Consider the following 13252-nt stretch of genomic DNA (forward strand, 5'->3'; position numbering starts at 1 on the left):
CTCCCGCTACCTGCTTGGGACCCTGGTGGCCTCAGGCAGATCTCTGGGGTAAGTAAGAGGCCATCCCTCACAGGGCCCCCTCCTCCACTCCTGGAGGCAGCCAGGCTGCTCAGACCACCCATCGGACCCTGGGCCCCGTCCGCCCCACCCGCCTGCACCCCCAACACACACACACACACACACACACACACACACACACACACGGGCCAGCTCAGGGCTGCACACGCATTATTTTATTTTGCTTTCCAGTCTGAAGCTACTATCATGGGCGTTTAGTTATACAAATGACACTTACAAAAAATAAAAGACCAAGACACCCAGAGTGAGATGCATGGCAGAGATGAACCGGGGGCGGGGGGCTGGCAGGGGGCAGGGCCGGGAGCCAAGGGCCTCGGGGCTCCCCGGGAGGCTCCCGATGGAGGGTGCCGCCCAACCTCATCCCACCCCAAGACCCAAGGAGTCCAGTCGGACAGGGAGCACCGATCACACCGGGGGCTCTGGCTGAGGCGGTGAGGGACTCAGCACCACCAGATGGGGACACAGGCCAGGGCAGGCAGGAGGGAGGGGGCCGGCGAGAGGCCCCGAGGAGGTAGGGGCGGGTTTGGGATTCAGGGAAGCACCCTGCCCCCCGCCCCCCGCGACCAGCAAGCAAGTAGGGCTACGAGGCCCGGAGATGCCGATTCAAGATCCCCCACGAGACCCCTTGAAGATCACTCGTGGCTGCCAACCAGGCTTGCCTGGGCGCCTCTGGCAATAATGTTTCGTTTCAAAAAAAAAGAAAAAAAAATACTGATTTGGTCATTTTCTGCTTCCAGTCAGGCCAGGGTGAAAGAAGACGGCAGGGCCCCAGACCACAGCGGGGGGCAGACGGGCAGGCGGCGGGTGCAGAGGGGCCAGCAGCCAGCACACGCTGCTTTCACCCCCTCCCCCTCCCACAGCCTCCCCCCGCCGCAGGGATGGTGCACCAGGGGCTCCGATAAGCTGGGGGCAAGCGCCCAGCTCCCGGGAAGGGGCGGGTGGGGAGAGGCTCTTGGGAGGGGGCAGAAGATTCCAGTTACACACCCAGCCAGGCCCAGGGGCTCAGGAAGGCCTCCCAGTGCCCCCCGCCCTCCTCGGCCACTTTGAGGAAATAAGGCTCAGAGTCGTCTGAGGTCAGAAGAAAGGGGTGCCAGCCTCGCCCATGGCAGAGAGGAGAGGGCAGAGGGGTCTGAGATCCCCTCCAAGGACCAGGCACGGGGCAACAGGTGGGGGCACCATTTTCTCTGGGTTTCCAGTTTGAAAGGCAAGGGACTTGCCACGACACCGGAGCCCGCCTGGAGAAGAGAGTTATTAGCAGAAGGGTCTGGGCAGGGCGGGGACAGGGCGCTGGGCGGCAGGCTAGTACTCCCACAGAGTGGCGGGGTCGATGGTCTCGGCGCAGGCCTTCAGGACCCCCGCGTGGTCCCCCTTCAGGTAGCGCCCGCCCACCTTGATGGCCACCTTGTTGTAGTCACAGAACTCGAAGAAGAAATCCACGGGGGTGTCGCTGCTGCTGGTGACCGAGGAGTCACTGCCCACTGTCCAGTACTTGCCTGTGGAGTCTGGGGTGGGGGGTGGGGGCGAGGCCCATCAGGCCCCATGCTGGGCCAGCTCCCCACACGGCAATCACCACCTCCGGGACTGGGGTGACCTCTGTGTCTAAGCCTCCCTCCCCCCCCTGCTGGACAGGGGTCCGCGCCCCTTCCCCCCACCCGGGGTTTAAGTCCCACAGCTCAGGTGTGCGACACCTTCCCGGCCCACCCTTTCCAGAACCCCGCCTCTCGCTCTGGTGGAGGCAGGGAGTCCACTCTGGGGTGGGCCGGGGAGCCCCCCTCCTACACAGAGAAGAGGGGAAGGGCCTGGCGGCCACAGGATGTCTGTCCCCAGAGCCAAATCACTGAGCCACCCCGCCTCGGGAGAACCCACCTTTGATGTTGTAGGCCCCGTCACTGAACTCCAGCTGGAAGACGTCGTAGCTGGAGCGGTTGGCATCCAGGGTGCCCGTGACCTTGCGGCAGCCGATGAAGCCGTGCTCCCCGCGGAACACAATGATGGGGCGGTTGATGAGTTTCATGAGGAAGAGCTCCGAGTCCCCTGGCCCAGGAAGGGGGAAGGGCGGTGAGCCTCATGGTGGGGGCGGGGCGGGGGGGGGGGCTGGGATGATCCGGGTGCGGCTCAGAGAGGGAGGGCGGGACTCTGGGGTCACCGGGCAAATCAGCCCTGGGGTGACACCTAGCGGGGGGGGGGTGGGGGGGGGGGGGTGCGGTGCCGGGGAGTGACTAGGAGGTGGGCAGACCCTCCGGGGAACCAGGGAGGGACTACCTACCTGCTGTCTCCACCGAGGCGGCCAGCTGCCCGTTCTTCTTGGCCGTCACAAACTTGCCATTGGACGCACGCAGTGTGATCCGCCGATCACTCCACTCGATGTCAAAATAGCAGCTGGCGTTCCTGGGGGTGACAGGGCAGGGTCAGGCAAGGCCGCCCCGGGTCCCCGGGCCCCGTCCCAACAGAGAGGGCCGGTCTGGGTGCGGGGTGGTTGGGGGGGGGGGGGAGGGACTCACTTGGTGGAGGCAGTGGACTGCACGCCCCCGGTGGCCGTCAGCGTCCAGTACTTGCCCGTGTGGGTGCGGAAGGCACACTTTTTGGTGTCGCGGTCGATCTCCAGCTGGAAGGTCTCCTGGTCGGTCTCCTCGTCCTGATTGGCTGACAAGTCCATACCTGCGGGGAGAGCTTCCGACTGGCACGGGGACCCCAGTTCGGGCTGACCCACAGCCCTGCCCTCACACACCAACACGGCGGGGCTGCGGAGACCCCTCAGCCTCGACGGCAGAGGCCAGAACCCAAGACCCCAGGCAGGGCCAGGCAGGGACCAAGGCCGGCCACGTCCGTCTTGGCATCATGTCCTCTGATTATACAAGTGATACCTTCCGACAAACCATCTGCAAAAAGCCATTCTAGAGCCAGTCGGGAGAACCTTAACGCGGCCCAGGATTAAATATTAAGGATTAATTACAGTTCATGATATTGCGGTTATGTAGGAAAATGGCCTCGTTTTTCAGACACAAACAGCTCGAGACGAAATGCACCGAGGCCAGGGATTTGCTTTCCCTACAACCAAAAACAACGAATAAAGGGACAGATGGAGCTAGATGGCAGACTGTGGCACCTGAGGGAAATCGAGACATCGTAGCCTCCCCGTGCCTCTGAATATGTCCAAGTTAATAGGAAAACAGAAGAGCGACCTCACGTTCCTTTCAGAGAATTTACAAAACTCGTAAAAGTGAAGTCCCACGCGGTCCTCCCACGCCCCCGCGCCCCAGACCGCACCGGGCACGGCGGGTGGAGTCACCCTCCTTGCCTGTCCCCCCTGTGCAGACACAGGCATTTTCTCCACCTCAGTGCACGCCTGCCACCGATCTCGACCTGCAGGTGATCTGGCAGCATCTTTGCACACGTGTCCCTGTCCCCAAAGCACCTGATGTGACCAGAGGGAGCTTCCAGTGTTCCCACGCCCTGCAGCCCGGAAGCAAGCTATGCGGCCCCAATAGAACGAACTCACACTCCCCAAGCGCCTGGGTTCGAACAAACCCAACAGCAGAGACATCTGCCCCACCTGCTGGTGCCCAGACTCAGAGCTCGCAAGTGGGTCACCGTTTGGGTCCTGACACCTTAGGGAAGACGGGACCACACTGGTGGACGGTAAGTTGTCCCTTCAGAGGGGCAGATGGAGGCTGGTGGCTGGCGGAGCCCCGGTTCCCCCACCCCCACCCCCGGCCGGGACCCACCCTTAGCTCTCTGCCACCAAGTGGAGGGCCTGAAGGGTGTGAGCCTATTTTCTTTTTTTAATGTTTATTTATTTTTGAAAGAGAGAGAGAGACAGACAGAGCACAAATGGGGGAGGGGCAGAGAACGAGGGCGACACAGAATCCGAAGCAGGGCTCGAACCCAGGAACGGTGAGGTCGTGACCTGAGCCGAGATCGGACGCTTAACCCACTGAGCCCCCCAGGTGCCCAGGGTGTGAGCCTGTCTTAACCCACATCAGCACCAGGGGGAGGGGACCTTCACCTCCACAAAGAGGGAGACTGAGGCACAGAGGTGGTATGTCCTTGCCCAAGGTCACCCAGAGGGAGAGTATTGAGTCCTGGTGACCCTGAGGAGGGGAAGGGGGCAAACGGGCCTCCAGCCATTCCCTCTGTGTGGCCTGGAGGACCCAGGGCCCTGAAATAGATCCTCTTGGAACCCCTTGGGCTCCACCCTCCAGGCCCCCCGGGCCCGCAGAGCCCTGATGTTGGGGATCTGCTGACGGCCGCGAGGCAGGTAATGAGCCCCATCCGCCATCACACCCCCAGTAAAGCACTGGGTGAGGATAAGGGTCAGCAGGGACTGGGCCCCCTGGGTAGCCGGGCCACCAAGAATGGGACCGTCCTAGGGCCACTCAGGGGAGGAGCACCACTTGGGGCTGCAGTCCCCGAAAGCGGGCCGACCTGCCCCACCCCCACTGCTGCAGAAGGGGCCCTGTGAGCCCGCCCCGGCCACCTGCCCAGGGTACCTGCGCTGGCTGGCTGACCCGAAGGAGGGAACAGAGGAGACTAAAAGCCCTCCAGGCACGCTCCAACAGCAGGAAAGACAGAGGGAGATCCCCAGAAAGAGGGGCAGAAGGGAGCAGGGAAGGGACCTGGGTTAGAAGTCAAATCTGCTGGTTCAAAGGGCTCATCTTAATACAGCCTTGCAGATAAACGAGGCACTTGCCAGCCTTCGGGAGATAACGCAGAAGTCGGGAGGCTCCGCTGGGTCGTCGCTGCCCAGGGGCACACAGCTGCCACCGGCCACTGGGTTACTGAGACCCCATCAGCTGGCTGTGTGCAGTCCTGGAAGGGCCTAGGCCAGCAGGGGAGCCACCCAAAGTGGGGGCCAGGCACCCTGGGGTAAGTGCCCTCCCCTCACTCAGCCTCAATCTCCCTCTGTCTACCAAAAGGGTCCTCCAACCCCAAAAGGAAGGGGTGGGGGAGGGATTCGTCTCCCCAACGTCCAGCGGGGCCCCTCCTGGCTCCGAGGCCCTGCCCAGACGGGAAAGGCCCCGCTTGGCCTTGGAGTCTCTAATTAGAGCTGGGTTACTATGGGAACAGGGTTTTCTTCGGGATTTTTCTTTTCATCAACAGCAGCAGCAGCACAGAAAACCTGAGTCACAGACCCGCAGGAGCCCCGGGGAGGCAGATGTGGGGGCTCAAAGAAGCACGTCTCCTGCCGCCCCCAGCCCTGCCCGGCCCTCTGCCTCATGGCTTTCCCTGTCTCCAGCCTCTGAGCCATTCTCTAAGGTAGCTCAGAGAGGGCTTCCCAGTCCCCTCCGCTAACCTGAATGGGGTGCTGGGGAGTGTCCACTTTGGACAGGCCAGGCGAATTTGGGGTCTGCTAAGGCTGCGGGGGGTGGGAGACTCCGCTCCCCCCGCCCCACCTTCTGGTCACTCTTACCACCACCTGACCCCTTCAGATCCTGCCTCCATCCTTGCACAAGAACAAGGGCCTGAATTACCTCACGTGTCCCGCCTCTTCAGGAGAGCTCTCACACATCCTGCAAAGCCCAACCTGGCCAGCCCTTTCTCAGCCAGCCAGCCAGCCAGCCAGCCTTGCCTTTTGAGTGCCCCTGAGTGGCTGGGACAGGGCACTTCCCGAGCACCTCCCCAGGGCACAGCTGGCCAGAGGCAAGGAGCTGTGAGACCAAGGGGGGACCTCGGTGAGGCACAGCCCAGCGTGTGGCTGGCGTCGGGGGCAGGTGAGATTTCTAAGGAGCACGGCAGGAGACCCCACTGGGAGTGACGTGCTGCTCCCCCAGAGACCCTGCCAACCTCCAGCCCCACCCAAGCCAGCTCCTCACCTGGGACGTGGTCACAGCTACACCATTTCTGAGCACCTGGGATGGACATAGGCCATCTGCCTGTCACATCGGTCCTCAGGCAGAGGACCCCACTCCCTGGTAGCCGAGACGGCCCCCTCCCAGAAAGAAAGCCTGGCTCAAAGGATTACCCTGGGGCAGCCCAAGCAGGTGGGGAAACTGAGGCCAGAGAGCAGGCTGCAGCCTCAGCAGGGAGCACCCCACCCCCACCAGGCCAGGCCTGTGCAAGCCTGTGGACATGATTCACATCCCCCCTGCCGGCTAAGCCCCGATCCTCCTCCTTCCTGGCTGGCTTTTCCCAGCATGTGTCAGAAGCACAGACACCGCCTCCTTGCCACGCAGGCCTGTCCAAAATGGCCTCCGCAGACACGCCCCCCCATCCCCAAACGGCTCCGGGTCCTCCGGTCACCCTCCATCCCACCGGGAAGCCCCGGGGTCAGCTAACACGAGAACAAGAGGAGGACCCCAAGATCTGAGGCCAAAAGAGCCCCAATCTCAGCCCCCAAAGACCCCTCCCCCAACTCTATGCACCTTTAAACTCACAGATGAGCCAACACTTCTACTGGCCCAATTTCCGGCTCCCCTTGCCCCATCAGCCTGAATCACACCCGAACGCTGCCAGCAAGCTTAATAAAGAGGAGAGGGCATCTGCCCAGGCTCGCTCAGCTCTTCCCGACCCCGAGGGCAAGGGCAAGGTCTTCCTCATGGTGGCCCCCACCAGCTGTTTCAGTCCCACCTACCAACCTCACAAACTCCTTCCCAGCCATACTGGGCTTTCTGCTCCTTCCTGCCTCAGGGCCTTTGCACCAGCTTTGCCTCCTGCTGGCACCACTGTTCCACACACCTGATCCACACGACCTGTATTCATGTTTCAGGTCAGCTCAATTATCCTCTTCAGAAGTCACCAACCCCCCACCCTGCCCTCCCCCATTGAATCTGGGATCCTGATATACTTTCTGGACCCCCAGGCCTTTTGACACCTCTGGGATGCTGCTCATGTCCCAACAAGAACATTAGCCACAACAGGGAAGGGTCCGGACACACGCACTCATTTGTTCACCACTCAGGCCTCAGCATGTCTCACCTGGTAGGGCCTCAAGATCTGCTGAAGAGGTGAGGAGTCCTGCCCTACCTACGCTGTGTGAGACCAGAAAGGGGAGGCCCATTGTGCCCTGGAGGCTGGGAGGTATCAGGGGGTCCCGAAAAGCACCCATTCTGTAGTCAGACTGACCCAGTTCTGCAAGGTGCTGACTTGCTGTGTGACCTTGGGCAAATGGCTTCACCTCTCTGGGCCAAACCCGCTCATCTGTTCCCTTGAAATATTACTGCCCAAATCAAGCAAACTCAGGCACAAAACAGCCATTTCCCCTTCCCGGCCTCTACCCCACTGACAAGGGGCTGCAGGCCCCTCTCCCCAGTCCCAGCCCACAGTCAGGAGGCTGGCTATCAGGAGAAAGTCCGGGAAGGCCACTCTACCAGGGGGAGGCCACCGATTGGGCTCCCATCCAGCCATCTCCAGAGGCTGGGCTCCAACTTCCCACTCGGCAGAGCCAGCCCCCGACAGGTCCGTCCAGTGGGGCCTCTGGCTGCAGAGAACCAACTGTCTTCCTTGCCAAAGGAGGGACGAGGGCGTCAGAAGGAAGAGAAACCGCCCAGGGGGAGAATCTAAGAAGGGAAGAGGGGGGCTCATTTCTGGCGCGCAGGCCGGTAGGAAATGGCCAGGCCAGCGGGAGGCCCGGGAAAGGACGCATCGAGTTGCAGCCAATTGTTCCAGGCGGGACACTTGGGGATGGGTTCATTCGAGGGTAGGGGGCCTCCCGAGGGAGCCAGGCTGGGGTCTCTGGGCTCCCGTTAAGTCCGCCCTCGAACGCCCGCAGCGCAGAGCGCACCAGACCCGAGACGCGCGGCGGGCACAGGGCGGGGTGGGTGCCTGGCAGGGGGCCATCGGCGCCACGCCGTCCCGGGACCGGGGCGCAAGGAGGGAGGCCGCCTCCAGGAGAGGCTCCGGACCCGGGCACTAGAACCGGGGGCGGCGCGGGGGGTCCTCAGCAAGGGGGGACCAGCAGAAAACCGATCCCCTCCCCCGCCCCTCCGCATCTGGTTTTCCCATCTGCAGAGACCGAGCAGGACAAAGGGGGCGAGGGAGGGCCCTCTGGAGGAGCCCGCCCCCCTGCTCACAAAGGCCGCGGCCTGGAGCGCGGGGCAGACGCGGGAGGAGGGGCTGGGGGGGAAGGGCAGACACGAGGGGCGCACCCCCCAGCAGAGGCCGACCTCTCGAGGCTGCGAGTGGGGGTGGAGAAAGGCCTGGAGGGCTGGAAGGTGGCGGCGCACCCTGCGGAGATCAAAGGCTCCCCCATCCCGCCTGCGCTGCGAGGACCGTGGGGCGTGGGGGTGTGCCCCGAGCGTGTAGCCACCCTCATCTTCGCCCTCGAGCTGACCAGGGAGGGGCACGAGGAAAGGGGGGATGGGCGTTGCCCCCCAGGGCTGGGCTGGGCAGGGCTGGGCAGGGCGATCCGCGGGATCTGCGCGCGTGGGGAGTTCCAGGCCTAGGGCTGGGGCTGGGGGTGGGGGTGGGGGGTCGGAGGGTGGCCCGTAGGGCGGCGCCTACGTGGGGCCCGGGGAGCCCCAACCCCGACGCGGGGCGGGGGTGTGCGGCGCCGCGCAAGGATGGGCAAAGCCCCACCCCTCGCCCCCTCCTCCGGGCCCGAGCGCACGTCCCGCGACGAGGCGGGGTGGCCGGCGCGCCTAGCGGGGGCGCACCGGACGTCGCTGGGGATTACAGCAGCGCCGCGGGCGAGAAAGGGCGGGAGGCTGGAGGTACGGGGGTGGGGTGCGCTTTGTGCACCGACCGGGAGAGGAGGGGGGCGGCGTCCCCACTCACCCTGGCGCGTGGACACGTTCCTCTCGTTGGCCGCCTGCAGCACGACCTGGGCGCAGCTCTGCTCCAGGGCGAAGAGCTCGTCCTTGCCCACCTTGGTGGCCTTGCCCGCCTTGAGCGTGCCGCTGGGCCCCGACGGCGCCAGGTAGCGGCCTTCGCAGTCGCGGAAGGCCACCTTGCCGGAGCGGAACTCGAGCGTGTAGCCGGTGGCGGGCTCGGGGCGCGCCACCAGGCGCCCGTCGTGGCGCAGGAAGCGGTGGTCGGCCGTCTGCACGCTGTAGCGCTGGTCCTGGAAGGCCAGCGTGATGAGCGAGTCGACGCCCCAGGGCACGTCGCGGTCCACGGCGATCTCGTCGGCCGGCCGCGCGCTCAGGTGCGCGTAGCGCTTGCGGGTCAGGCTATAGATGTTGACCTGCGGGTGCATGGCGATGTGCACGCTCCACTTCTCGGCCGGCGACACGGTCTGCGCGAAGCACGACAGGCGGTCCTCGGTGCCGCCGAAGTAACGACGGTGCACCTCGGACTGCAGCGACCAGCGGCCGTCGTCGTGAGCCACGATGAGAAAGCGGCAGTCGGGGCCCGGCACCTCGCGCTCGCAGGTCACATTGCCGTCCTTGTCCGCCGCCAGGTAGCGGCCCAGGTGGCTGCGCAGGCACACGGCCGCGCTGCCCGCCTCGTCGGGCGGCTGCTCCAGCGTCCAGATCTGCTTCTTCTTCAGGCTGCTGGCCGACGCGTTCACCTTGAACCCGAACGCCTCGGCCGTCAGGTACTTGTTGCCGCAGTTGATGAGGCCGAACTGGATCTGCACCGCCTCGGCAGTGCCGTTGGCGGTCATGGTGGCGGCGGGCGGGAGGGCCCTGGCGCGGCCCGGGAGGTCGGTGGCGGGTCCCCGCGGCGGCGCCCTGCTCCTTTGTTCACGGCCGCGGCCCGGCGCGCACCCTGCGCAGCGCTCCACAAAGCCGGCCCGCGGCGCGCGAGCCCCTTTCTAGGCGGGGTGACGTCAGCGCCGCGAGGCCCCGCCCCCGGCCCGCCCCGGGGTTCGGCGCGGGGAGGGGGCGCAGGGAGCGCGCGGAGGGGCGCGGTTGGCAGGCTCGGCGTCCCCTCTCCTCCTGCGCGGCAGGCCTCTGCTGCGTCCCCGCTTCGGCTCGCTCCCCCCAGTGCCAGGGTCCCACCCCCGCAGTGCCGCAGCCTGAGGATCTACCCAGAGGTCGGGACCCCTCGAAGCCCCCCCACCCCCACCCCCACCCCGCCTCCATCCCAAGCCTAGATGGGAGGAAGGACGGGCCGGGCCGGGTTTGAGGTTGTGACAGAGACCGCAGAGGCCACAGAACACATCAGTACTGGGTGGAGGCGGTCTGGAGGCTGCTCGGAGGAGGTGGCCTCAGAGCAGAGCTCTAAAGGAGGGAGACGCCCCCACATCCCCCCAAGAGGGCCAGTGGGCCGAAGAGGGGGGTGGGGGCACACCCCAACAACCCCAACTCAGGTCTTGCAAGACTCTGCCCTGAAGGCCGCCCAGACCCTCCCGGTGGCCCAAGCACCCAGCCCTGCTAGCCCAAAATAGCCCTTTCAGCTGGTGGCAGAGACGAGTGACCGCTGTTCCCATTCTGGGGCTGCAGGAGCCTCGGGGTGCTGGTCTTCCAGGCAGTGGGGTGAGCAGTGCAGGATCAGTGTACCCTTTTCCGGGCTGGTCGGAGGTGGGATGCAGTCTGAGGGGTGGAATCCAGGTGGGCGCCCCCTGGACCACCGGGCCGTTCGCTTTCTACCCCCAGGCTCCCACTTCATAGGTGGCTGAGCTGGGCACCCTGGAAGGGGGTTGGAAGGTAGAGTAGCCCTCCTCCTTCAGGACCCCAGCTCTCTGCCCTCCTCCCTCAAAGGGGACATTCCCTGCCGACACCCACCGCCCTCCTACTTCCTCCCCCTTCTAGAAACACTTCCCTTTTCTAAGGCTAGGACTTTTGCTGGGACATTCCCCACATGCCAAGCGAGCCCCTGGAATGCCAGCATGACCACAGGCTGCCCACAAGGTCCCGAGGCCAAAGGCAGAGAGCACTGAACTAGCTCCTACTGGTTGGTCTGCTCTGTGCCCACCGCCCCCCCCCCACCCCAACCCAGGCAAACTCCTCCGGGGATATTTCATCTTCCAGGGGAAGATGGGGTCCCCTTCTCACCACTGTGGCTCGAATGGGTTTACTGACAGTGACCATAGCCTCCCCTCCCACAAAACCCATTCCTCAAGAGCCGGAACATCCAAACTTTGTCATTGCGAGGCTGTCTATTAGGCTCGAAACCCAGGGTCTCACTGGCTATGTGACTTTAGGCAAGTTACTTAACCTCTCAGAGCCTCAGTTTCCGTCTTGTAGAAGAGATACAGACCCCCCATCTCAGGCCAGTCTGAGAGTCCCTGGGGGCATGGAGCTCAGACACTGGCCCTGGCCCTCCCTGAGGAGCCATTCCAGTCCCCAGAAAGCCCTCCATTTAACTAGAAAGACCCCAGATCTCTGGCCAACTTCCAAGGCTCCGAGGAGAGGCGGAGAGATAGCTGCAGCATTTACAGAAGGCCGTGGGGTGCCCGACCTCATGCCGGCAGTGGTGCTGGAGTGCTGAGACCCCCCCACGGGGATCAGGCCCCGCAACACCTCCCCCCTGTCTGCAGCTCCCCTCTCCGGCCCCAAAGCCCCTTCCCACAGCTTTGCAGCCCAGAGGCCAAGAGGGAATCGGCGGTTGGGGGCTCCTGCCTCTCGATCAGGCCAGAGGTGGGAGCGGGGTCCAGGCCTTCCCAGGTGACGCTCTTGAGGGCTAGAAAGACTGGTGAGTCCAGATGGGTATGGTGAGAGCCTGGGTTCAAATGCACATCCCTGGCTCTCGGCTTTGCCATCCTGTAAGGGGCATGGTGACAGTGCCCGCCCCAGGACAGTTGCTGAGAAACTCTCCCTGGCGTGTGGTCAGTGTTCAACAAATGCCAGCTGTTTTATTATTCACTAACGACATTGACAGGAGGATCCTGGGGACACAGACGGGTCCCCTCGGGCCCCCAGGGTCCCCAGGAACCCCCGAGAACTCCTGTAGTCAAGCAAAGGTGGAGTCTGTGTAAGCCTTTTAGGATCCATCAGCCAGGAACACGGAGGCTCGTGCCTATTTGTGGAATAAATGAACATGCAATTTTGCAAAGGGCGGGGGATGGGGGAGGACCAGAAAAGGACACCTGAGATGTCCCCACAGGACAAGGACTGTCTCAGTCTAGTGAACACAATCGATCCTGCAGTGTTGTGGAAAAGCGGCTGTGTCCTAGGACTTGGGGGGCGAGGTCAGCTGGGGTCAGTACACGAAGAATTTCAAAGGATGTGGACCTAAATTACCAGTATTTAAGTTTTTGTCTGAATAGATGATGCCTTCCCAGGGTTCAAATATTCAAAAACGCAACCCGGGCTTTGTTCCCATCCCAGTTTCCACCCCATCAGCTCCACAAGTGCAGTTAGATTGGTGTCTTGTGTTTTCCTTTCTTTACGCAAAGACCAGCGAACTTGAGTTTGTATTCTTCTCTCCGTTATTTTCAACCCTTTGATTACTTGATGTATCTTTTTTTTATGGGACTCGAACTCAGGGCCCTGAGATCAAGTCACATGCTCTACTAACTGAGCCACCCAGGTGCTCCTTGCTTGGTGTATCTTAACACGGTTTCCGCTTCAGTACAAAAGTGGCTTCCTTGTTCTTTTTCACAGTTGTATAATATTCCCTGGCAGGATGCGCCATGTTTGTTTAATTGGTGTCATATGGATGGACATTTGGATTGTTGCCGTTGATGCCCTGCTTTGGCCAGAACCCCCTCCCAATAGTGAAACCCTCAACCACAAACCAACATGTTTTTGTGCATCTCCCTGCCCAGCCATGGCCCGTGCACCATGTAAAAAATTAAGGCAGTCCAGTCTTGCCTTGAATGCCCCTGGCAGTGGGGAGCTCACTCCGTCCTCTGTCCAAGGCCAATGTGGGTGACATGTATTTGCCCTGGACTAGCTTGGGTGGAGATTGGGAGTGAGAGAGCCGTGGCCCACAGCAGCTGCCAGGAAAAGAGGGTGTCCTGTGGACAGAGCAAGCGACCCCATGTGTGAATCTCATGACCATAGATCCCTGGATGGGGTGAGTGGGAAGCCTCTTTTTTATATAAATAATTTGTTTATTTATAAGTAAGTAATCTCCACACCCAACATGGGGCTCGAACTCATGGTCCCGAGGTCAAGAGTCACATGTTTTTCCAACTGAGCCAGCCAGGCTCCCCGGAAACTTCTTGGTTTTAAATATATATATATATATATATATATATATTTATATTTATATTTATATTTATATTTATATTTATATTTTTATATATATTTATATTTTTATATATATTTATATATATATATTATATTATTGGGGGGTTTGGGTGGTTCAGTTGGTTAAGCATCTGACTTCAGCTCAGGTCATAATC

The 13252-nt window shown here is 62.1% G+C and overlaps 1 protein-coding gene across 1 annotated transcript; it reads right to left on the reverse strand.

Annotated features, from left to right (window-relative positions):
* Positions 1–425: 425 nt before the first annotated feature.
* On the reverse strand, positions 426–9753 carry FSCN1 (fascin actin-bundling protein 1). Its single transcript, XM_049638965.1, has 5 exons — positions 8791–9753; positions 2580–2736; positions 2345–2466; positions 1945–2112; positions 426–1580 (listed from the first exon to the last, which is right to left on the reverse strand). Exons 1-5 carry the CDS (start codon positions 9620–9622, stop codon positions 1378–1380), a joined length of 1482 nt encoding a protein of 493 aa, XP_049494922.1. The 5' UTR covers positions 9623–9753; the 3' UTR covers positions 426–1377.
* Positions 9754–13252: the final 3499 nt, after the last annotated feature.

The sequence above is a fragment of the Panthera uncia genome, chromosome E3 (assembly GCF_023721935.1).
Source record: "Panthera uncia isolate 11264 chromosome E3, Puncia_PCG_1.0, whole genome shotgun sequence".
In the NCBI taxonomy this organism is placed as follows: Eukaryota; Metazoa; Chordata; class Mammalia; order Carnivora; family Felidae; genus Panthera; species Panthera uncia.